This window comes from Crassostrea angulata, chromosome 4 (genome assembly GCF_025612915.1).
Source record: "Crassostrea angulata isolate pt1a10 chromosome 4, ASM2561291v2, whole genome shotgun sequence".
Classification (NCBI taxonomy): Eukaryota; Metazoa; Mollusca; class Bivalvia; order Ostreida; family Ostreidae; genus Magallana; species Magallana angulata.
Window position 1 is genome coordinate 8693593 of NC_069114.1, and position 25025 is coordinate 8718617.

The 25025-nt window shown below is 34.9% G+C and overlaps 1 protein-coding gene across 1 annotated transcript in view; it reads left to right on the forward strand.

Moving 5' to 3' along the window:
* The window catches only part of LOC128181099 (deleted in malignant brain tumors 1 protein-like), a 54325-nt gene that overhangs the window by 12585 nt on the left and 16715 nt on the right, over positions 1-25025 (forward strand). Inside the window, exons 14-24 of the mRNA XM_052849369.1 lie at positions 766-834; positions 1627-1677; positions 3017-3182; positions 3272-3390; positions 4706-4762; positions 13244-13406; positions 13497-13615; positions 20948-20980; positions 21096-21113; positions 22503-22544; positions 23167-23311. Of these exons, the coding sequence (XP_052705329.1) occupies positions 766-834; positions 1627-1677; positions 3017-3182; positions 3272-3390; positions 4706-4762; positions 13244-13406; positions 13497-13615; positions 20948-20980; positions 21096-21113; positions 22503-22544; positions 23167-23311 (982 nt within the window). The remainder of the gene's footprint in view (positions 1-765; positions 835-1626; positions 1678-3016; positions 3183-3271; positions 3391-4705; positions 4763-13243; positions 13407-13496; positions 13616-20947; positions 20981-21095; positions 21114-22502; positions 22545-23166; positions 23312-25025) is intronic.

Here is a 25025-nt window from a genome sequence, read left to right on the forward strand (position 1 = left end):
GAAAGCCCAAATTTGAGTGGAGGCATCCCCAGATCATATAGATTCAAGTTTGTTTAAATAATAGTCCAGGGGTAGGGTGAGGCCACAATGGGGGATGAAATTTTACTTAGGAATATATAGAGAAAATCTTTCAAAATCTTCTTTTTAAAGACTATTTGCCCAGAAAAGCTTAAACTTGTGTAGAGGCATCCTCGGGTAATGTAAATTCAAATTTGCATGGCGGTTTGGAATATATAGAAAAAACTTTAAAAATATTCTGGGAAAGTTTTTGGTCCAAAACTCAGTACTGAGTGTGAAAGTTCGGGTTATGAGATTAAAGGTAGATTTAGGTTTGATGAAACCATGATTCCCTAGAGAATAGTGGGGCCACGAAATGGGGGGAAGGGGTATATAGGAATAGAGAAAAATCTTAGAGGTACAACAACAAAAGGGGCTTGGTATTTACCAAAAAATAAGAGGTGGATAAAAATTGGCAGATTTTCATTTTTTTTTAGCAAGATCTACTGTACTCAGTTGTCAAGATATTTTGATACTGTAATGCTAATTTGATCAGAATTAAGGCAATTGTTGCTCAGGTGAGCGATGTGGCCCCTGGGCCTCTTGTTTGAAGTAGGGAGGACATTTCAATGTAATCCTAAACTTTTTCTTTTGAAAAAAGATGCTGTTGTTTTAAAAAATATAGTATATTATTCTCAAATTACTTAAAATATACTTCTTTGACATTTTAACATAACAAGGTTAAAAAATATAATTCAATTCAATTAGTTGAAGCAAACACAACAACAACAACACCAACACCAACACCAACAACAACTCAGAGTCGGTTCACCGTTGGTAAGTGTATATTCTGGTTCTGATTTTGCATGTATACTGGACATGTATTGCAAAATGTATATTTGAAATGATAATTCTTGACACCAATGTTGAGTACTGGCATTAGTCAAGTCGCTATATCTTTATTATAGCACGTTTGTGTCTACACAACTATAAATATTTATTTTGAATTTGAATATGAATTATTCATGAAACAAATTGGCAAATACAGAGAAATTCGTATCTAAATCACAAATTGAGTAACAGGCTTTATCTTGTCTTTAATTATCATTATTCATAATCAGGTTATTCATATCAATGATACATATATATCATGTTAGGTTAATAAGCATAAATGAATATATTTTTAGCATTCAAAACACTTGAGCTAAAATGAAAGAAATTGATTCGTCTATACTACAACATGAAAAAAATATATATCCACCTGCAGCATTCGTTGTGGACTTGTTATATGTTGTAATATGAAACTAAAAAAAATTATTATTCCGGATGGTATTGGCAAACGGATTTTCCTAGCATCTGATATTAAGAAAGCAGCGTCGTAATATATCTTAAGACAGAATGTGCTTCAAAGTTTCAAAATAAATCTTCAAGACAAATATGACCTGATAGACTTTCTACAAAATGGAGGCAAAATTATAATACATGTATTATATAATAATCTCCACAAAAACAATATCATTTACTCTCCATATAAAAATATTATTGTCACTAATAATTAAAACATACGGAGGTGATTTTTTAACAATATCAATTCTTGGAAATATCATTATTTGATTTATCATTTAACAGCATGGACAACATCACCTTCTACATCAGCATATACGAGCCTGTTCACCGTTTGTAAGTGAATATGTTTGTTAAATTCAACAGTCATGTAAGCTGGGACATGAATTGCATTGTTATTTAAATAAAACTCTTGACGCAAATGTCATTGCTCTAATTGCAATATACTTACCAAAGTACCTTTACATTAAATAAATGTTATAAAAGCAATTTAGCAAACAATATTGAAACTTTTATTTATCATAACAGTTCACTTTATGGTACTTTTGAATTTAACTATTTTGATATCAGGATAGAAATGGCGGTAAACATGTTGTATGAGACTTACTCTTATACTTTAGAAGCACATATTTTCGTTGGGTCAACATTTCGTTGTTTTTAAACCAAATTAGATTTCGTTGGCATTTAATTTCGTCAAAGCGTAATCTCTGTTATTCATTATTTTTGGTTAAAAATTCGTCATTGATTTATTTTTGTTGGTTTAAACTGCCGACGAAAAAAACGATATTAAATCCTCAGCGAATATTTCTACTTCTACAGTATATTCTAATCTGCAGAAAAGTAAATCATATCCACGAAATAGACATGGAATCAAATTTTTGACACATTTTTTACCAATAAATGCTTTTCTTTTTGATTGTGGGAATTTCATAAACAAAGACCGTTGCCCAACTAATGTCTCAAAATCACAAGCTTAGGTCATTAAGAGGGAGATACTAGTAAGAGGGAGATAGACATTTAAAAACATTTTAAAAATATTTGATTGTAAATAATATCTTTTTCACTAAAATATTTTGTCAGAGAGGTTAAAAATTTTGAGAAATCAATATCAAGAAGCGTGAACTTTATGTTTGAATAAATCATGATTCTGGGGAAGGGTGGGGCTACAATTGATGGTTGAAATTGTTACATAAAAACAAATTGAGAAAATAATGCAAATCTATTTTCCCAAATCTTAATCAAAAAGTGGTTTTTTTTTATTAAATACAAGAATATATATAAATACGAAATTTATTATCGTTTTTAATTAAAATTCACTGCGCTTAATTGTCTTTGATTCAAAAAGTTCCTTTGTTAAGAGTTTTGACTATTGTTGGAAAGGCAAGAATTTTCCTCATGTTTTATCCTTTCAGTTTTACTGCATTGTTTGGGTAAATTAATAATTTGGCGGGAAAAAGATACAAAGAGTAACAAACATCTGTTATATACAATAAAACTTTTACAGATTGCCTAGCTTGAACCTGAAAATCCTCTAGTATTGTCCATTTGGTTGTAAAACATATATTTTTAGCAACCGGAATCAATTTCAAACAAAATATCTAGTGTATATTATTTGTTTTGAACTTTTTGTATAAATTATCATGTTATTATGCAAATTTGTTTTTGGTATCGGCAGCTAGATACGCTGATGTGAGCTTGGAGTACGGGACTCATGGGCGTGTTTACATTCGACATTATCAATACGGATACAATACATACGAAATATGCTCTAATGGTTTCTCAAATACTGACGGAGAGGCGATCTGTCGATCAAGGGGAATGTCATATAGTTCATATACAACGTATGTGATATGTAATCATTCGATGTTTGAATTAGATTTAAAATGTCTTATACCAGTGTATTGTACTTTAATGGGCACTTTTTTTTCAGTACTTCACCAAGCAACAATTTCACCACAGCGGCCACCAATTGCAATTCATACAACATTTATTTCTGTAGCATCCGGACTCAAAGCTACTGTTCACGGGCAGTATACATTTATTGTTTTGGTTGGTATATCACTTTTTTCCACAGTTTCGTACTTACAAATATTTATATTTAATTATTATTTATTATTATTTATATATAATATATATGCAATCGTCTTAATTTTAACGATTGAAGAGCATAATATTGCATTATGTTTTATGTGAGATTTAATATGTTAGATTTAAAGAATATAAACTGCATACATTCATATTCAACACTTAAAATAGCGTTTTAGTTATTAACATTTTTTATACTATAAAACGAGGAAATATGGCACACTACAAACTACAACTTGGTCTCCGAGAGGCTTGGGCAAGATCGACACCTCCTTTATTAAGAGAAAAACAATAACGATTGCAGGAAAATGTTACTGGCGATGAAACATGGATATGATATTTTTAACCTCAGAAGAAAATTGATAAATCTGTTCAAAGTTTCTGTTAAAGGGTATTATTTGAAGGTAACCAGTAAAAAAATAACAAAAATACCTTATTGTGTTATTTTTGTACTAACAATGGCTTTATTTATTGAACACCCTCATATATTTGATTTCTTAATGGTCACTGGTCTCATCGTTGCATGGTTAAATATAAATGATTGTTACTCTGCCGCCCCTGATACATGTATTCGAGTAGAAGAACTACACCACTATTTACTTGATTTAAATAACGAGCATATGTGTTGCATATATATATATATATATATATATATATATATATATATATATATATATATATATATATATATATATATAGTTAAATCCAAGAAATATCGCAATGTCCGGATTTATATATAGAAAATTTGAATTTGCGTTTTTGGTGGCATAATTTGTGTTTGCTCAAATCAGGTGACGGTTTAACAACACGCAAGTGTAAACAAGCTTAGTAACACCTTTAAAGTTACCATATTACGTTTATAAACAACTACCTGTTGGGAATTATTTAATCTGTTTTGTTTCCATTCTATTAACCATCTGATTTATTAAATGTATATGTTGAATGCTCTATGAAAAGCTATGAAATGAATTTCATCCTACACGTTTCACTTTTTTTTTCAATATTTAAAAGCAACTACTTGATTAAGATATCATTTCTTGCATTGCTTTTAGCTCACCTGAGCCACAGGCTCAAGTGAGCTTTTTTGATCATAATTTATCATTTCTTGCATTGCTTTTTGGGGGTAGGGTGGACATTTCAATGTAATCCTAAACTTTTTCTTTTGAAAAAAGATACTGTTGTTTTAAAAAATATAGTATATTATTCTCAAATTACTTAAAATATATTTCTTTGACATTTTAATATAACAAGGTTAAAAAATATAATTCAATTTAATTAGTTGAAGCAAACACAACAACAACAACACCAACAACAACTCAGAGTCGGTTCACCGTTGGTAAGTGTATATTCTGGTTCTGATTTTGCATGTAAAGTGGACATGTATTGCAAGGTGTATATTTGAAATTATAATTCTTGACATCAATGTTGAGTACTGGCATAAGTCGAGTCGCAATATCTTTATTATAGCACGTTTGTGTCTACACAACTATAAATATTAATTTTTTGTAATTTTTTTAAAGATTTTTTGTTTGTACTACTTTTCAGCAAACTAGGTATAGACACATTTTTTGTTCAAATAACTATGACAAAAATTGTCATTATAAAATTTCATTATTTTTTTTTACTTTATCTTAGAAATATGACAGAAGTTATAATTCTTTATTGAAAATACTTTATTGAAAGTGTATGGCTTAGTGTTTTATATAGATACGTTTTTAACGTGGTAAAACTGTTTTTTATGACGATCAAGGTAGAAATGGCAGTATAGGGTTTTATTTCATCGTCAGTTTTCGTGCACCGTAATAATAGGCAAGCCATTTCGCAATAAGGCCAGCTAAAAAGTAAAAAAGACGGTTAAAAATGTTCATAGGAGATCATGAATGTGCAAATTTAATATAAACAAACATTGGAACTTTTCGCGCACACGTTTTTATTTCCTTTTTTGCAAATTGGTCTAACCCATTTTCTTTTAAATAAAATGTGGCGCAACCAAGCTCTAAGGCATCATGATATAGATGATTCGCTCTTCCTGAAAATAATTTCACACAAGTACTAAGTCTTACCTAAATTGTCTTAGATACAATTGAATGATTTTCTACTACTATGTTCATTCGGATATCTTTGAGTAAATTTATAAAAAAAAAAAAAAAACGTTATCGACCCGACCCAAAGATTGCTTATATTTCAAAATTGTTTTCATGTATTTTGTTTATCCTGCAACATGATATCACATTTTGCGCCTAAATCCAGCTTCCTTCGACAAATTGTGCTTATTCTGCCACAAAAACTCCCAAATCAGTTTGATAGTTTATTGACAGACAGATAACCACATGTGTGCACTGAGTCACGTGGTGCTGGTTCGTGTGCGTGTGTGTGGTAAAAAGCTACAAAATACAGAAAAACCAAATTAAGTTTTAACACTAACTGCTTTCCATACAAAATTTTCTTGAACCTGACTTTAGTACATACAGTGAATCTTAAGTTCTATAAACTATTTCTCAATATCACTATTTGATAAGTTCTTAAATTGATATGTCTAATTCAATTCACAAACTAGGATATAAAGACATTTATTGCCAACAATTACATGTATATATGTTAATATTGAGACAAAAATGGCGCACCATACAATGAGCACATGGCAAATTGTAAACACAATTTATGCAAAATCGCATCTATATGCATAGTTGACAGTGAAGCTACAGGTAACTAATAATGCAATCAAAGTAATGAGTAAAGTGTGCAATAATAAAAATGTCTTACACCGTGGTTTACGAGCACTTAGACCAGCGGGTTGAATCGCCGTGCAACAATGGCGCCACAAAAACATACAATAGTTAACTCATGCGTGAAAGTATTCGTATTCGATTTGAGTCTAACCGACATAATGGAAAATGAACAAACTTCTCAAAATTGAATACAAAATAAAGGGAACATACAGAATACTCCCCGTCTGATATCTCTAGATATCACTATCTATATTCAAAATAAAATTACAAAAAAAAAATGAATGTACATAATTGAGATCTAACAAATGTCTGACATTCATTATGTCACTGGACCTACACACATGAATCACTTTCAAGGAGAAGAATCATATCAACCACTGGTCTGACATAGACTGTGGGCTTCTCATTCACTATGGTGCGAATTTCGGCTTTTCGAAAGTGGTTGTCGGAACTCTTGAAGACCTTGACGACTAAACCCAGAGGCCAACAGTTCTGATTCACAGTCTTGTCTTTGATGAGAACCACATCTCCTTCGGTAATATCCCGTCGACTCTCTGTCCACTTCCGGCGACTTTGTAGTAATGGAAGATACTCTTTCTTCCAACGTGCCCAAAACACACTTGCCAAAGCTTGGACACGTTTCCATTCACATTTAAACATGTCTCGATCTTGGAATTCTCCCAGGGAATTAGCCTCGAATTTATACTCAGTCTTCTGGGTTAGCAACATCGCTGGGGTGAGTATCAGAGGAAAATCCGGATCAGTGGAGACTGGGACAAGTGGCCTGGAGTTAATGATGGCAGCAACCTCCGCCATGAATGTGTTCAGGACATCGTGAGTTAATGTCTTTCCACTGGCACCAATCAGCATGGAGTCGAGTATCCTGCGGGTGATCCCTATCATCCTCTCCCATGCCCCATCCATGTGAGAGGCATGAGGAGGGTTAAAAATCCATACGGTACCAGAGTTATGAAGATATTTCTTCAAGGGTTCATCATCAACATATATGGCGTCGATGCGCAAGTGGTCCACAACCCCAACAAAATTGGTGCCTTGATCAGAACGAAATGTCTTAACCGGACCCCGTATAGCGGTGAATCTCCTGACGGCGTTGATGAAAGCAGATGAACTCATCTCTTCCACTACTTCAATGTGTACTGCTCTGGTAACTAAGCAGGTAAACAGTATTCCCCAGCGCTTTGAATTTGCGCTGCCTCCTCGGATCTTACGTGTAATAATAGACCAAGGTCCGAATGCATCCACACCTACATTGGTAAAGGGTGGTGATGGGTCTCGACGGTCCGCTGGCAAGTCAGCCATAATCTGATACTGCATCTTCCCTCTCAGTTTTCGACATGTTACACACTTATAAATGACGGAAGACACATGCCGTTTAGCACCGATTATCCAGAGTCCTGCAGCCCTAATGGCTCCTTCGGTGAAGTGGCGTCCTTGGTGCTGAACCTTCTCGTGGTGGTGTCGAACTATGAGGGTGGCTATGTGATGGCGTCCAGGTATGATCAAAGGTTTCTTCTCCCTAAGGCTCAAGCTTGAATTCCCTATAAGGCCTCCAACTTTAAGTAGATCTTGTTCATCCAAGAATGGGTTAAGGTTAGCTATTGGGCTTTTCCTAGGGAGAGGCTCATGGCGTCGAATACAGTCAATCTCCTCATAGAAGACTTCAGACTGCACTGCTTTGATGACATAGTGCTCTGTCTCCTGGTGCCTATCAATCACTGCCTTTGAATCAATGCCTTGACCTTTGAACTTGAAAAGCAAGTACCTAAGATAGTTCATTGCAGAAATGAGTCTATTCCAATCGCTAAATCGCTGAAATCGATCAGTCACCCTTTCTAGTTGATTACTGTTTTTGTCTGATGTGCGGGTTTTCATTGACGAAACAACACGACGAATTTCTTTGTCTTTATCCGGAGCGATGAGTAAATGTTCATTCCCATCATACTGTTGCTCTTTTTTCAACATTAGTTGTTTTGGTCCTTGTAGCCAAGAGCTGTCTTGAAGTTCAACTGCAGGTAGACATCTTGTTGCAAGGTCTGCTGGGTTACGATCAGCGGGAACATAATTCCACTGACTAGGGGTAGTGAGCTTCCTGATACGTTCCACTCTATTGGCGACATATGTGTAGAATCTTCTGGATTCATTGCAAATGTAGCCTAAAACTACCTTGCTGTCGGTATAATACATCACACAGTCGATATGTAGATCAAGGTGTTCCAGGACAAGCTGAGCTATTTCCACTGCTAACACCGATGCGCACAATTCTAGTCGTGGAATAGTGTGTCCACTAATGGGTGCGACTTTGGCTTTGCCTAGAACAAATCCAAGCTTGACTTGTCCTTCGCTGTCTGTAGTACGTAGGTAGGTGACGGCCGCTATAGCCTTTTCTGAGGCGTCGCTGATCACGTGTGACAAAGTTCCTTTGTCACAGCTCTGCTTAGATCTGTAACATATGTACGTTGAATTCTCAAATCCTCAAGTACATTAAGGGAACACTTCCAGGAATTCCAAAGGGATGCTAGATCATCAGGGAGTGGTTCATCCCAGGTTTGAGTCTGTGCAAGGAGTTCCCTGAGAAGCAGTTTACCATAGATCGTCACTGGGGCTAGAAAGCCTAGAGGGTCGAAAATACCATTCACTGTTGAAAGTAAACCTCTTCTTGTGACGGGTTTGTTGTCCGTAGACAGTTGGAATAGAAAGGCATCGTTGTTTACATCCCAGTTGAGGCCAAGGCTGCGTTGAAGAGGTTTCTCTTCCCCATGTAGATCCAAGTCCTTAAGGTTGGTTGCTAGGTCTTCACTCGGAAATGCTGACATAACTTTGGGACTGTTGGAGGCAAATTTGTGAAGACGGAGATTGCCAAATTCCTTCAAGGCGCTCTGAGTGTTCTTGAGAATATGAATGGCCTCTTCAGGGGTAGGACAGGATGTTAACCCATCATCCACGTAAAATTTGTCTCGCACAAACTTGGTAACATGGTCTCCATACTTTGTTTCTGCTGTTTCAGCTGCTTTTCTGAGTCCTAGGGTTGCTACAGCTGGCGAAGGGCTGTTGCCAAATACATGATCTCTTATTCTGTATTCAATAATCTCCTTCTCAAGGTCATTATCCTTGTGCCATAGGAATCGTAGAAAGTTACGATGCTCCTCTCTGACCAAAAAGCAGTGGAACATGTGCTGTACATCAGGAGTGACGGCCACCATATCCTTCCGAAATCGTATGAGTACACCAAGCAGGCTGTTGGATAGGTCAGGTCCAGAGAGTAGAACGTCATTCAAAGAACCTCCCTTAAATTTGGCAGACGAATCAAACACTCCCCGAATCTGATCCGGTTTTTGGGGTGGTACACACCAAACAGTGGCAGGTACCAGCATTCTTCTCCATCAGACAATTCTGGGGCAACTTCCGCATGATTATTGTCAAGGATCTTTCCCATGAATGTAAGGAAGTGTTCCTTCTTCAATTTGTTCTTTCTCAGGCTGACATCGAGTAACTTAGAACGCTGAACTGCTTGCTCCCTATTGTTTGGTAAGGGCTGTCTCTTCTCACGAAAAGGCAGATGTGCCATCCAACTTCCTGTGTGGTCTCTGAGGAATTCGCTATCCATCTGTTTCATAAACATCTTATCTTCAATTGACATGCCTATTTTGTCATCGTCCTTAGTTCTAATGAACAGCTTCGAATCCTCCAACATAGACTGATCTACTCTCTCTCTTATGTCAAACTTGTTGCTGCATGGTTTTAACAATGTGGTTTGACCGTTTGATAAAAGGAATGTTTTCTTAACATTAAGGTCTCGTGAGGCATGTACCATGTTGAGGCAGGTCTCTCCAATAACAACCCATCCCAGTCTGAGTTGCTGTGCATACGGAGATTTTGGTGGACCAAAAATCTGGTGTAGGACGTGATGAGCCTCAATAAGGTCCCGTCCTATCAGCAAGAGGATATGGCAATCGTCATCCAGAGGTTGGATATGCTTGGTTATATCCAAGAGGTGCGAGTGATGTAGGGTGACTTCTGGAGTAGGTATCTCCTCTCTATTGTTGGGTATGTGGTCGCACTCAGGCAGGGTAGGGAGTTCAAAATCCACATCGCCTTCCATAGATCTCACAATGAAACCATTTCCTCTTCTTCCAGAAGTAACCACTTTGCCAGAACATGTTGATATGGTGTAATTTTGTGGTTTGTCCATCACACCAAAGAACTCAAAGAAGTCGGGTGCTGCCAGAGAGCGGTTGCTCTGATCGTCAATAACTGCATACAATTTCAATTGTTTGTTTGGATTGTCACGATGAAATACAGTCACTGGCAAAATCTTCGCACAAGATTTTCCACTATAAGGCTCTCTGCATATCTCGGTACAGCTTGAACTAACCTCGGGAACAGGTTTGAACTTGCTCCTAGGCTCTCCGCCATTCTCCTTTGAGGATGAGTATTGAGCATGGCTCCTTGTCTCCAAGTTTGTTGCTTGCTGAATTGTGTTATCATCTGCTGTTGCTGCATAGTCGTTCCTGTTGATATGAAGCGCTGTAGTGTGATACTTGCTCCCACATTCTTTACATGAAATACTTGCACTGCAGTCACGACTTTTATGAGTGTTGGATGCACAGCATTTGAAACATAGGTTGTTCAGTTTCAAAAGACTTTTCCTTTCCTCCAACGACTTGGAACGGAAACCTCTGCAGTCATCGTGAGAGTGTTTGGTTTTATGGATGATACAGTTTTCAAGTGGAACAATCATATCGACACCAGTCTTTCTTACATTGACTCTGTTTTTTGTGTAACTTGTCTGTTTCGGAGCAGGAAACCTATCAGTACTGTTTGCGTCTTGTTCATAGTTGAATCCAGGGTCGTTTTTTACCTTACTTATGTCCTTTATAAAGTCCACAAACACTTCAAATGGTGGAAATACAGCATCATGTTCTTTCTGATACTTCACTGCTCGACTCGTCCACTTCTCCTGTAGACCGTACGGTAATTTGGAAATAATTGGTCTTATCCCAGATGAAGAGTCTAGATATGCTAACATGGCACTGTACTTCGGATCTTCTTTCAAAAACTGCATTTCCATGAGAATGTCTGAAAGATCATATAGCTTCTGATGATCCTTGTTGCCCAGTTTTGGAAAGCTTAATAATTTGGATCTTATGGATGCTTCCACATGTTCTGGTGCACCATAGCGTTCATCTAACCTTTCCCAAAGTCTCTGTAGTCCCTTCGGGATGTTGAAAATGTTGGATGTTCTAATGCTGATCGCATGCTTCTTTGATTCCGGCCCCAAGTACTTGATGAGAAGATCTATCTGTTCGGAATCCATGATTTGAAGCTCATCTACTACGCAAGTAAAGGTATGTTTCCAGGCACTGTAAGATTCAGGTCTGTCATTGAAGTTCGTGAGCCTTGAAAACAGTAAATCCTTCCTCAGAAGGAATCTGGTAACGTCAGTCACCTGGGATTCTTGGTCTGTCACACGTGGTGATGAATGGAGTGTGGCAGGCACATATGGTTGTGCGTGCGGGTTCAGGTGAGGCAAGTTGTTAGTGGTGTGATCACGCATAAGACACGAAGAAAATCGGCCTGGTTGAGGCGGATCAGAAAAGGTGGTCTGTGAGTGTGACACGGTGTGATGGCGTGGTGTGGAGTAGTCCTGCTTAAGTTTGAGATCTGGAGTATTTGGTCGGGGCAGCACTGGGGACAACTGTTCGATAGTTGATTCAAATGCTTGGCAGTCTGCTTCAGCCTCTGCCGCTTCTCTTTCCAGATTTAACATTTCTAATTCTGCGTCTAGTTCCATTTGTTTTTTACGGAGTGTTATTTCTTTAGCAGTGTATAACATCCTAGCCTTTGCTTTACTCACATGCGCCCTCTTCTTTGCAAGGATATCAGTCGCTATCACACAAGAATCTGCATAACTACTTTCACAGTCGTCTTCTTGTTCTTCTTCATGGTCTTCTCTCACAGCATTCCTTTCACCATCTGTGGGCAGTAACTTTTCTCCAGTAGAGTGGGTCTCCACAGTTGAGTCTGGAACGGTTGAAGTAATGGTCTGCTCTGCTGTTGTAGACATCTTGTTCTTTTTACTATTCTGCCACAAAAACTCCCAAATCAGTTTGATAGTTTATTGACAGACAGATAACCACATGTGTGCACTGAGTCACGTGGTGCTGGTTCGTGTGCGTGTGTGTGGTAAAAAGCTACAAAATACAGAAAAACCAAATTAAGTTTTAACACTAACTGCTTTCCATACAAAATTTTCTTGAACCTGACTTTAGTACATACAGTGAATCTTAAGTTCTATAAACTATTTCTCAATATCACTATTTGATAAGTTCTTAAATTGATATGTTCGATTCAATTCACAAACTAAGATATAAAGACAATTATTGCCAACAATTACATGTATATATGTTACTATTGAGACAAAAATGGCGCACCATACAATGAGCACATGGCAAATTGTAAACACAATTTATGCAAAATCGCATCTTTATGCATAGTTGACAGTGAAGCTACAGGTAACTAATAATGCAATCAAAGTAATGAGTAAAGTGTGCAATAATAGAAATGACTTACACCGTGGTTTACGAGCACTTAGACCAGCGGGTTGAATCGCCGTGCAACAATGGCGCCACAAAAACATACAATAGTTAACTCATGCGTGAAAGTATTCGTATTCGATTTGAGTCTAACCGACATAATAGAAAATGACAAACTTCTCAAAATTGAATACAAAATAAAGGGAACAGACAGAATAGTGCTGCATATCTTCAGTTGAAACCATGAAGCCATGGCGTAAACGAAGCAATAACGATGACGTAACACTGCATTTTTTAAGTCAAATGCAGGAGGCTATAGTGAGACATTGACCGAATATAGCTTTGGTTTTTTGGGTTACCTTTATTTGGCCAATGCAAGGAATAAATGCACGATAAAGTCTGTAATAATGTCATGTCATGAAAATATTTTCAATATACATAAAATGAGCTCGGATATCTGTACCTTGAGCACTTTGATTTTGTATAAAGTACACATATCATATTATAATGTCATAAAAAAACATCTATTTACAGGATATTCTGATGTAACCATAGAGTATGGGACTTACGGGCGTGTTTACATTGGACATTATCAAAATGGCTACAAAAATTACGAAGTATGCTCAAATGGGTTCTCTAGTACTGACGGAGTGGCAATTTGTCAATCAAGGGGATTGTCATACAGTTCATATTCAAAGTATGTTATATGTAATAATTGGATATTTGAATCCAATCAAACATTGACTTATGGATAAGTATTATACTGTAATATGTATTTCATTTCCAGTCATTCACCAATGAACCATTACACCACAGTGAACACCAATTGCTATTCATACGATATTTATAGTTGTGCTATCCGGACACAAAGTTACTGTTCTGACGTTGTATACATCTATTGTCAGGGTGGGTACATCAGCATTTTCTTTCATTAAAAAAGCGCTTGCTTCATACGTAGGAATATTGCCATTGTGTATGTAAGCAGTTGAAACATTGGTGAAAAAAAATAAACATAAAAAATTAAAAATGATATAAATTAAGTTTATGTTATGCACTTATTTGTAGTTTTTGCACGGTAGTCTCTAGTGAAGACAGAAGCGTTTAATATATCTTATCATCTCTTTAAAGTAACACGACGGATTCCACATGTTGCATTCAATTAAGTAGATGATATTACAGGCCGAATGTTTAAAAATGAAAATTAAAATTAAATTTGTTTGTATCCAGTAAAAGGTGAGTCAAAACCTGCAAAAGCCCAGTTAGGACCTTTTCAAAGATTATTTTGAAATATAATGCAACGGATTCTTAAATTTGTTCAATCTTTTTTCTTTAATTTCTTGTCACAGGAAACTCCTATAATTTTAAATAAGTATATTATGTAAAAGTGGTTCCTTGTGTTTGTGGTTATTTATGCGTTTTCTATAGCCAACAATACGCATATGTATTAAATATGGGGGTGCTTGATTTATCACTCTAGAGTTTTGATTTTTTCATCATATTTTAGTGCATATCTTTGTAGTGCAATGGATGTTGTCTCAAGCTATTGACCTGCGAGTTCCGAGTTCATGTACTGCAGGGATAGTCGATTCCATGAATAGTGATGAAAATTTGAAAGTTGATTTTCCACGAAAACTGAAATTCTCTTCTGTTATTTTGAAGTTTGCTATGAATTCATATCTTTAAGTGATTTATTTAGAAGTCCGAGTTGTGTGCAGAAGTTTTCACTCAAGTGTAGAGGACCCTTAACAATATATTGAGTCAGAAGCGACTTGCATTGATTTTGATTTATTGTGACAAAACACATTTATTAACACTTTAATATAAACGTTGTCCCTAATATAACTATAACAACTGATAAATTTAATAACGGATTTTTTTTGCTTTGCTTTTGTTTTGTTTCTTTTTTAGCTCACCTGATCTGAAAGCTCAAGTGAGCTATTCTGATCACATTTTGTCCGTCGTCCGTCTGTCCGTCCGTCTGGCCTTCTGTCCGTCTGTAAACTTTTGACATTTTGAACTTCTTCTCTAAAACTGCTTATCCAATTTCAACCAAATTTGGCACAAAGCATCTTTATGGGAGGGCAAATATAACTTGCAGAAATAAAAGTCCGATCTGTTTTCAAAGCGGGGAAAACCTTGAAATTGTAGAACAAGGGGGTGCATTTGTAAAAATCTTCTTCTCAAGAGCTACCGAGGCAAATTCAACGTAGTTTAGCATATATTATCCTTATGGGAAGGAAAATATAAATTGCAAAATTTAAGGGGTAATTCTGTTTCAAATCTGACTTATTACGAAAATAATAATAAAGGAAAGGCGTGTTTCAATCAGTTTAATAGCTTCGGGCTCGGCATCCGGTAAAATGGGTAGGCAAGACTTGGCCAGGGCAAAACAAAAGATTGGCAGTTATTAATCTGCCAATCTCATTAAAATTTCAGGATATTTGATGGACTAGTATATTTGTATTCGCTGTAAATATTGCTGCAAAATAATGCGTATTTGGAATTGACGATTGCCGATCTGCCCTGGCTTTTATTTTGCCACGGCCCGGGTTTGCATACCCATTTTACCTAGACTCGTATTCCATACTTCTAAAACGAGGTTCTTTGTTTAAAGCAGCCATGACATTATACGAAAAAGGGTCGAACTGACTATGATGAATTTGCTTGTTGTGCAACAGTTTGCGTATGAAGGGAAATTTTGAAACATGCAAAATATATTGGGGCCGATTTTGTGAAGTAAATTGAGGCTAAATATTTCAATGCGTTGACAGTTTTCACACATGACGTTGGTATTCGCTTGTTCTGATTTTCGTTTCGTTTTCATTATTTACGCTTTGTAACCTGGAAACCATCGTCTGTATTTCGTGAATTTTACGTATTAAATCAAACGGAGACTTCAGTAAATCAAACAGTTAACTGTTTACCTGCGCAAATTAAGCAAAATCTGATGATGGAGTAGGTGCCTACTGAAATACAATTCATTCTATCGGTAATTCGGCATTATCTTTTGCGTAATGATAGATTAATGCAATAGGTTTTGTTGAGATGCTCGGCATTTTCTCGAGTTTATTCAGTTTAAATAGAGTTTGATATCGCTGACGGAAATATGTAGGTATATACATGTATATATATGATTCATTTCGAAAAAATAAATTGTGATCTTTATTTGATATGCATGTATTGCATGTTTCTTGTGTTTAATTGTTTACAATTTCTATTTACTAACCATTTTTGAGTGTTAAGCTTCGAATTATAAGCAAGATACAGAGATTTGCTCACAATTCTATATTTGTACACAGATCTTAAAAACTAAAGATTAAAAAAGTAAAAAATTTGTCAATATTTATTAAGAAAATTTTCAAAGTCTGTTCTTCCAGAAACCAACTTTAACAACTTACTGTATTGTAAACTTAGCCTTTTTAGCTCACCTGAGGGTGGGGCCACAATAGGGGGTCGAAGTTTAACAAATGAATATATAGAGTAAACCTTTAAAAATCTTCTTCTCAGAAACTAATCAGCCAGGAAAGCTAAAACTTGTGTGAAAGCATCATCAGGTAATGTAGATTCAAATTTGTGAGAATCATGACCCCCGGGGGTAGGGTGGGGCCACAATGGGTGATCGAATTTTAACATAGGAATATATAGAGAGTTAATCTTTAAAAATCTTCTTCTCAGAAACTAATCGACCAGGAAAGCTGACACTTGTGTGGAAGCATCCTCAGGTGGTGTAAATTCAAAATTGTGAAAATCATGACCCCCGGGGGTAGGGTGGGGCCACAATGGGGGGTCGAAGTTTAACATATGAATATATAAAGTAAATCTTTAAAAATCAGTTTAATAGCTTCGGGCTCGGCATCCGGTAAAATGGGTAGGCAAGACTTGGCCAGGGCAAAACAAAAGATTGGCAGTTATCCATCTGCCAATCTCATTAAAATTTCAGGATATTTGATGGACTAGTATATTTGTATTCGCTGTAAATATTGCTGCAAAATAATGCGTATTTGGAATTGACGATTGCCGATCTGCCCTGGCTTTTATTTTGCCACGGCCCGGGTTTGCATACCCATTTTACCTAGACTCGTATTCCATACTTCTAAAACGAGGTTCTTTGTTTAAAGCAGCCATGACATTATACGAAAAAGGGTCGATCTGACTATGATGAATTTGCTTGTTGTGCAACAGTTTGCGTATGAAGGGAAATTTTGAAACATGCAAAATATATTGGGGCCGATTTTGTGAAGTAAATTGAGGCTAAATATTTCAATGCGTTGACAGTTTTCACACATGACGTTGGTATTCGCTTGTTCTGATTTTCGTTTCGTTTTCATTATTTACGCTTTGTAACCTGGAAACCATCGTCTGTATTTCGTGAATTTTACGTATTAAATCAAACGGAGACTTCAGTAAATCAAACAGTTAACTGTTTACCTGCGCAAATTAAGCAAAATCTGATGATTGAGTAGGTGCCTACTGAAATACAATTCATTCTATCGGTAATTCGGCATTATCTTTTGCGTAATGATAGATTAATGCAATAGGTTTTGTTGAGATGCTCGGCATTTTCTCGAGTTTATTCAGTTTAAATAGAGTTTGATATCGCTGACGGAAATATGTAGGTATATACATGTATATATATGATTCATTTCGAAAAAATAAATTGTGATCTTTATTTGATATGCATGTATTGCATGTTTCTTGTGTTTAATTGTTTACAATTTCTATTTACTAACCATTTTTGAGTGTTAAGCTTCGAATTATAAGCAAGATACAGAGATTTGCTCACAATTCTATATTTGTACACAGATCTTAAAAACTAAAGATTAAAAAAGTAAAAAATTTGTCAATATTTATTAAGAAAATTTTCAAAGTCTGTTCTTCCAGAAACCAACTTTAACAACTTACTGTATTGTAAACTTAGCCTTTTTAGCTCACCTGAGGGTGGGGCCACAATAGGGGGTCGAAGTTTAACAAATGAATATATAGAGTAAACCTTTAAAAATCTTCTTCTCAGAAACTAATCAGCCAGGAAAGCTAAAACTTGTGTGAAAGCATCATCAGGTAATGTAGATTCAAATTTGTGAGAATCATGACCCCCGGGGGTAGGGTGGGGCCACAATGGGTGATCGAATTTTAACATAGGAATATATAGAGAGTTAATCTTTAAAAATCTTCTTCTCAGAAACTAATCGACCAGGAAAGCTGACACTTGTGTGGAAGCATCCTCAGGTGGTGTAAATTCAAAATTGTGAAAATCATGACCCCCGGGGGTAGGGTGGGGCCACAATGGGGGGTCGAAGTTTAACATATGAATATATAAAGTAAATCTTTAAAAATCAGTTTAATAGCTTCGGGCTCGGCATCCGGTAAAATGGGTAGGCAAGACTTGGCCAGGGCAAAACAAAAGATTGGCAGTTATCCATCTGCCAATCTCATTAAAATTTCAGGATATTTGATGGACTAGTATATTTGTATTCGCTGTAAATATTGCTGCAAAATAATGCGTATTTGGAATTGACGATTGCCGATCTGCCCTGGCTTTTATTTTGCCACGGCCCGGGTTTGCATACCCATTTTACCTAGACTCGTATTCCATACTTCTAAAACGAGGTTCTTTGTTTAAAGCAGCCATGACATTATACGAAAAAGGGTCGATCTGACTATGATGAATTTGCTTGTTGTGCAACAGTTTGCGTATGAAGGGAAATTTTGAAACATGCAAAATATATTGGGGCCGATTTTGTGAAGTAAATTGAGGCTAAATATTTCAATGCGTTGACAGTTTTCACACATGACGTTGGTATTCGCTTGTTCTGATTTTCGTTTCGTTTTCATTATTTACGCTTTGTAACCTGGAAACCATCGTCTGTATTTCGTGAATTTTACGTATTAAATCAAACGGAGACTTCAGTAAATCAAACAGTTAACTGTTTACCTGCGCAAATTAAGCAAAATCTGATGATTGAGTAGGTGCCTACTGAAATACAATTCATTCTATCGGTAATTCGGCATTATCTTTTGCGTAATGATAGATTAATGCAATAGGTTTTGTTGAGATGCTCGGCATTTTCTCGAGTTTATTCAGTTTAAATAGAGTTTGATATCGCTGACGGAAATATGTAGGTATATACATGTATATATATGATTCATTTCGAAAAAATAAATTGTGATCTTTATTTGATATGCATGTATTGCATGTTTCTTGTGTTTAATTGTTTACAATTTCTATTTACTAACCATTTTTGAGTGTTAAGCTTCGAATTATAAGCAAGATACAGAGATTTGCTCACAATTCTATATTTGTACACAGATCTTAAAAACTAAAGATTAAAAAAGTAAAAAATTTGTCAATATTTATTAAGAAAATTTTCAAAGTCTGTTCTTCCAGAAACCAACTTTAACAACTTACTGTATTGTAAACTTAGCCTTTTTAGCTCACCTGAGGGTGGGGCCACAATAGGGGGTCGAAGTTTAACAAATGAATATATAGAGTAAACCTTTAAAAATCTTCTTCTCAGAAACTAATCAGCCAGGAAAGCTAAAACTTGTGTGAAAGCATCATCAGGTAATGTAGATTCAAATTTGTGAGAATCATGACCCCCGGGGGTAGGGTGGGGCCACAATGGGTGATCGAATTTTAACATAGGAATATATAGAGAGTTAATCTTTAAAAATCTTCTTCTCAGAAACTAATCGACCAGGAAAGCTGACACTTGTGTGGAAGCATCCTCAGGTGGTGTAAATTCAAAATTGTGAAAATCATGACCCCCGGGGGTAGGGTGGGGCCACAATGGGGGGTCGAAGTTTAACATATGAATATATAAAGTAAATCTTTAAAAATCTTCTACTCAGAAACTAATTAGCCGGCAAAACTGACACTTGTGTGGATGCATCCTCAGGTAGTGTAGATTCAAAGTTGTTTTAAAGTCGTGAAAATAATAACCCCTGGGGGTAGGGTGGGGCCACAATGGGGGGTCGAAGTTTAACATATGAATATATAAAGTAAATCTTTAAAAATCTTCTTCTCAGAAACTAATCGGCCAGGAAAACTGACACTTGTGTGGATGCATCCTCAGGTAGTGTAAACTCAAAGTTGTGAAAATCATGATCCCAAGGGGTAGGGTGGGGCCACAATGGGGGGTCAAAGGTTAACAAAGGAATATATAGGGTAAATCTTTAAAAATCTTCGCAGAAACTAATCAGCCAGATGATTCTTTATAATTGTTAAGACTTTGGCCCTAGGACAATTCTTTGGCCTCACGAGAAGGTTCAGAGGTTGATGTACGTTTAAATCCCATATATAAACTATTGTTAAGGATCTTTTTGAGAACTGCAATACTCAACATATGATATGACTATAAAATCATCCTGTTAGAAAAGGGACTAATGATTATAAACATAAGGATATCCAGGGGAAAATGGATTTTATTTATACAGGATCTACATGTATTATTGTACATTGTCCAGATAGTTTGTATTATGACTCCATTAAGCTGATTTTATCATACCTATTGTTCCTCAGGTGAACGATGTGGCCCATGGGCCTCTTGTTTGATTTTTATTAGAAATGTAAAAAAATATTACATTTTACAAATACTATAAATAATAATGTCTTTGTAACATTTATATTAATTTATTACTTCAAACTACTAATTTCACTACTATTAACATTACATTTGTATTTAAACGTTGTAAACAAATTTACAAACATTATTATTGGACTTGAATCCTGAAATTAGGCAGACAACTGATAAATCAATTTAATAATATTAAATATATGTTTATGGTTGTGAACAAAATCGTCGAAAAAAAAACAATTTCATACAAATGATTAATATACAATTTTCTGCCAAAAATAGATCATCTGGTTTAACTATACACTCGTACTCAAGTTTTATTTGTTTATTTCGTATAAAATTTATTTGGTTCTATCAGTTTTTGAACTAAGATCACCTGATTTACCTATACACCCTTACTCTAGTCCTCTTTGTTCTTTGTTGTTGAATTTCTTTTGAACTAAAATCATCTAATTTATCTATACACCCTTACTCCAGCCCTCTTTGTTTATTTCTTGTTAATTTTTTTGGTTCTCTCAGTTTTTGAACTAATGAAGTAATTGTGCAATCACATAAATGGCGGAACGCTTTTTTTTAATTTTCGTAAGATAGAGTTTTATTGTGCACATATCATAAAGTCTTTTTTATGAACTTTCTGACATGACTTAATATTTAAATATTTCAGGATCATCTACAGCCTTGCCGTGGTGGGCTCAAAGTAAGATATATACATATCAGTCGTGTTATAAAGTCATGTTGTATTGTAATTTTTATGAAGTTTCTATTTTGCAAACACGTGACATTCTAGTTACAATGTTTTGTATTTTTTTTAGCAGCAACGGCGGATGCTTGTAAGTTCAGTAGTTATTTAAGTAGGGATATGTACAATACATAAATGTCGCTTAAGGATTCAAAGGTCTCTATGCTGATAATAACATTTGATTAGATGTAATGAAGTATAGAACTAAATTTCCTTTAGAAAAAAATGACTAAAGGATATATATTAGCTCTATTTTAATAAAAAAAAATAAACATCTGCTTTGACCCCGATCTTTCAAAAAGGATTAAAAAAAGAAAAACATTGCAATGCTGCCAAATGCTTTCATCATTTGAAAAAGATTACTTGTTTTATCTAAGATCAGTTTTGACAATGTAATGGCAAATTTACACTTAGAATAAATAGAGTGATAAACCTATGTTTAGCATCGCAAGGTATGCATGCATATAAAAACAGAGTTGACTTGTTTACACATTGACTGATACAGTTCCATCTAAAATCTCCCATTATGGTTTAAACTCAAACTTACATATCCTTTCTAAGTTAAAAAATGGTAAATAAGGTCAGACAGCATTATCTCTTTTAATATTATACACGATGATTGAATATATGAAATTGTAATAATTATCTACTATTCAAAATTATTATATATATTTAGTATGCATTTATTTTTTTGGGTTTAGACGGTTCGCTGGTTTGTCATTAAAAACCCCAACAAATACAATAGTCCTTATCAGTGGAACGCAATTGTTTCCATCTAATCATTAATCAGTTTTAAAGGGGCATAGTCACGAGTTTGGTCAAATTTGTTTTTTCTATCTTTGTTTGCAATGCTTTACTAAGGCACTTCTAATGATCAACCTAAATTTAAGTGTCAGTTGTTATAAGTTATAAGCAATATACAGAGCTCAAGGCGCGTGCCATGGTTTTATTTACATCAACTTTATGTACAGTATAGAGTTCTTTTAAAGCTGATTTTGAATTTGCTGATTATAGTTTTCAACATGAATAAACAATTCCTAGAATTTGTCACATTAATTTTAGGTATAAACCTAGAAAATTAAAAATGTAAACAAAAAAATGACCTGAGCTTTGGTTAAATAATAGAGAATTGTCGGCTCTGTATTTTACTTATAACTTGACGACTGACGCTCAAATTTTGGTTGACTTTTAGAAAAGTTTTACTGAGGCATAGTAAGCATTTAAAAGGGAAAAAAATGTTTGACCAAAATCGGGACCATGCCCATTTAAGTAATATAATAATGTAATTTTCATTTTCAAAGTTACTCCAACCAACTGTTTAAACCAAAGTAAATAAAAACAAATAGAAAAAGTAATATTGGGATTGATGGCTGGATGGTTGACAACAAAATTTTAAAGGGGGAAAACCTGCATGTTCATACATGCGATTTTTCTTTTAGTAATTCGTCCTGAATGATAAGCAATAACTTTATTTTTTTAGATGAAACATCAACTTATATGACCACAACAACTAATACTACAAGTAAGAAAAACATAAACATTTAATATTAAGGTAATATGGACTCAAAACAAGTATATTTTGATATAAAAGCAAAATTTAGATTTATAAAGAATTATTTTTGTTCATTTTAGAGCTCTCTGTGACGACGTATAACTTAGTAAACGTTTGATTAACTAACTGCAGCTAAACTTAAATAAATCTCAGAGTTTCATTGGATTTCAATTTCAAATTAATTTTGTTCTATAAAAAGATTTTGTACAGTCAGCACAGATGTGGACCTCTCAGTCATCCAATCTCCTCACATAAATGTGACCTACAATTGACAAATAAAAGAGTTCTTTCCTTCAAAATTATTGCTTAGTCGTATTGTTTAATTTCTTTTACATAACCTTATACTTCTCCTTCCAATAAGGTTAATAAAAAGGAGGGAACTTTGATAAGTGAATTTAACTCGTGATAGTGACATGTATGAAAAAAATCATAAAAACCAAGCTTTGCAATAATTCATTGTTTAACCTGTTTTTAATCCAAAATTATATACTCAAAAATATCAGTACAAACCCTTTTTAATGTCATTAAATATTTAAGTTTTCTGAACTAAAAATATCCTAAATAAATGTAAAGGTTTTGGTTCATCGTTTAGGAGTACGGCTTGTCGGAAGTGAATATCCCGATAGAGGCACTATCGAAGTTTTACATAACGGACGATGGGGAACTATTTGTGATGATGGTTTTGGTAAAGTAGACGCTGACGTTATTTGTAGGATGTTGGGATATTATTCGGCAAGGTAAGTTATGATACATTTGAAAATCCTACTTCAATCGATATTTCGTGTACCGAACACAAGTATTTTATCATAGCCGCATCATACTTGTACAATATTTTGATAATTAATGTTGAGGAGCAAAATATGGGTGTTTTCCTTTGGTTTTTTGACTAGATAATATCGAGCGCATGCTTGCTCCATTACATTTTTAACTATGATGCGTTAAAATTATATGAACAAAAACACATTAAGTTAAATTCGTATTTGAGCAGACTTGCACTCTTTATTTCCAAAGGCAAAATATGAAGAAAAAAAATTACAATATTTTCATTTGTTTGCAATATGGTGGGAATTACCCATTTTGGTGACTTCATACATAAATAGCTATTTGACTAAGATGACTTATAATAAAATTTTTGTGAGTGACATCCTCTAAACTATTTAAAATTTAGTTAAAATGAGTGAGGGGGATGGGCAGATATCTAGCCATATCAAAAATCTTTTGCACTCAATGATATGGTTGAAGATAAAAGGCTATTTACATAACAAACACATCAAATCAAACTTTTCTAAACGATTTCAAATGATTTGTAAGCAATCAAACTCATAACATGTGTATTAACATTTTTTGGGGGATGTTGTGAGTATCATTGTTTGTTTAGAAATCAGAGGGATATAGACATGATTTGAAATCAACTTTTTAATTCCCATTTCCCCTTTCTTAATGTTTATAATGGTAAATATTTGGTCCTTTTTGCAATGTTTCGTCAAAATAAAATGTCATTAATCGAGTTATATAAACACACACAGTTAAGAATTTTCTGATTTTTTTAACACGGGTGAGCGCCAATCTTGTTTCCCTTTTTCAAACTTTTTACATACATGTTTAGTGAAAACTTTCTTAGCTTACCTGAACCGAAGGTTTCTGTGAGCTTTTCTAATCATGCATCTGCTGTCCGTCGTGAGTCCGTTCGTCCGTCTATCTGTCCGTCTGACTGTCCGTCTGTCTGAAGAAAAACTATTTTTCTATATATTCATATGGTGAACTTTGAACCCCTCTTGAAGGCCAAGTGTTAGCCCGGGAATCACTGTTTTAACAATTTAGAATCTTCACTATATATAAAAGCTTTGTTACAAATATTGACACTTCTCTTGCAGTGGCTCTTGTGAGTTTTTTTAAAAAATAAACTTTATTTTCCCTCTTTCGTGATTATCTCCCTTTCTCATGTCATGACCGCTGGACCAATACTGGGGCCCCAAGGTGGGTTCATAGTTCAATTTAGAAGTATACAGAAGAAATGCTTAAAAATATTCTTCTCACTATAAACAATGCCACATTTAGTAGTATTACCATGTAAGAATTCTTATACCTTAATATCCACATATTGAAGTCACAGTGACATATTTTCACTTTTTTATCGTTTATTTCACAATTTTTTTTATCTTTGATACATTGAGGCCTATGATAATAAAATTGTCTAGTAAATGCATCTTAGATGTTAGGATATGCTGTCCAAAAGATAAGCCTTCTTTTTAATGATTTTATACATTGTTTAATACTTTGTTAAATAAGAGAATTTTCGAGAGTTTAACAATATCTTAAAAAGTTTTATATTCATAATTATGAAAGAGAACAATACAAGAACTTGTTGTTCAGGTTAGCCATGTAGACCATGGGCCTCTTGTATTCTTTTTACAAAGTAGATTGTGGTGTTAACATATTAAAGTTAAACAG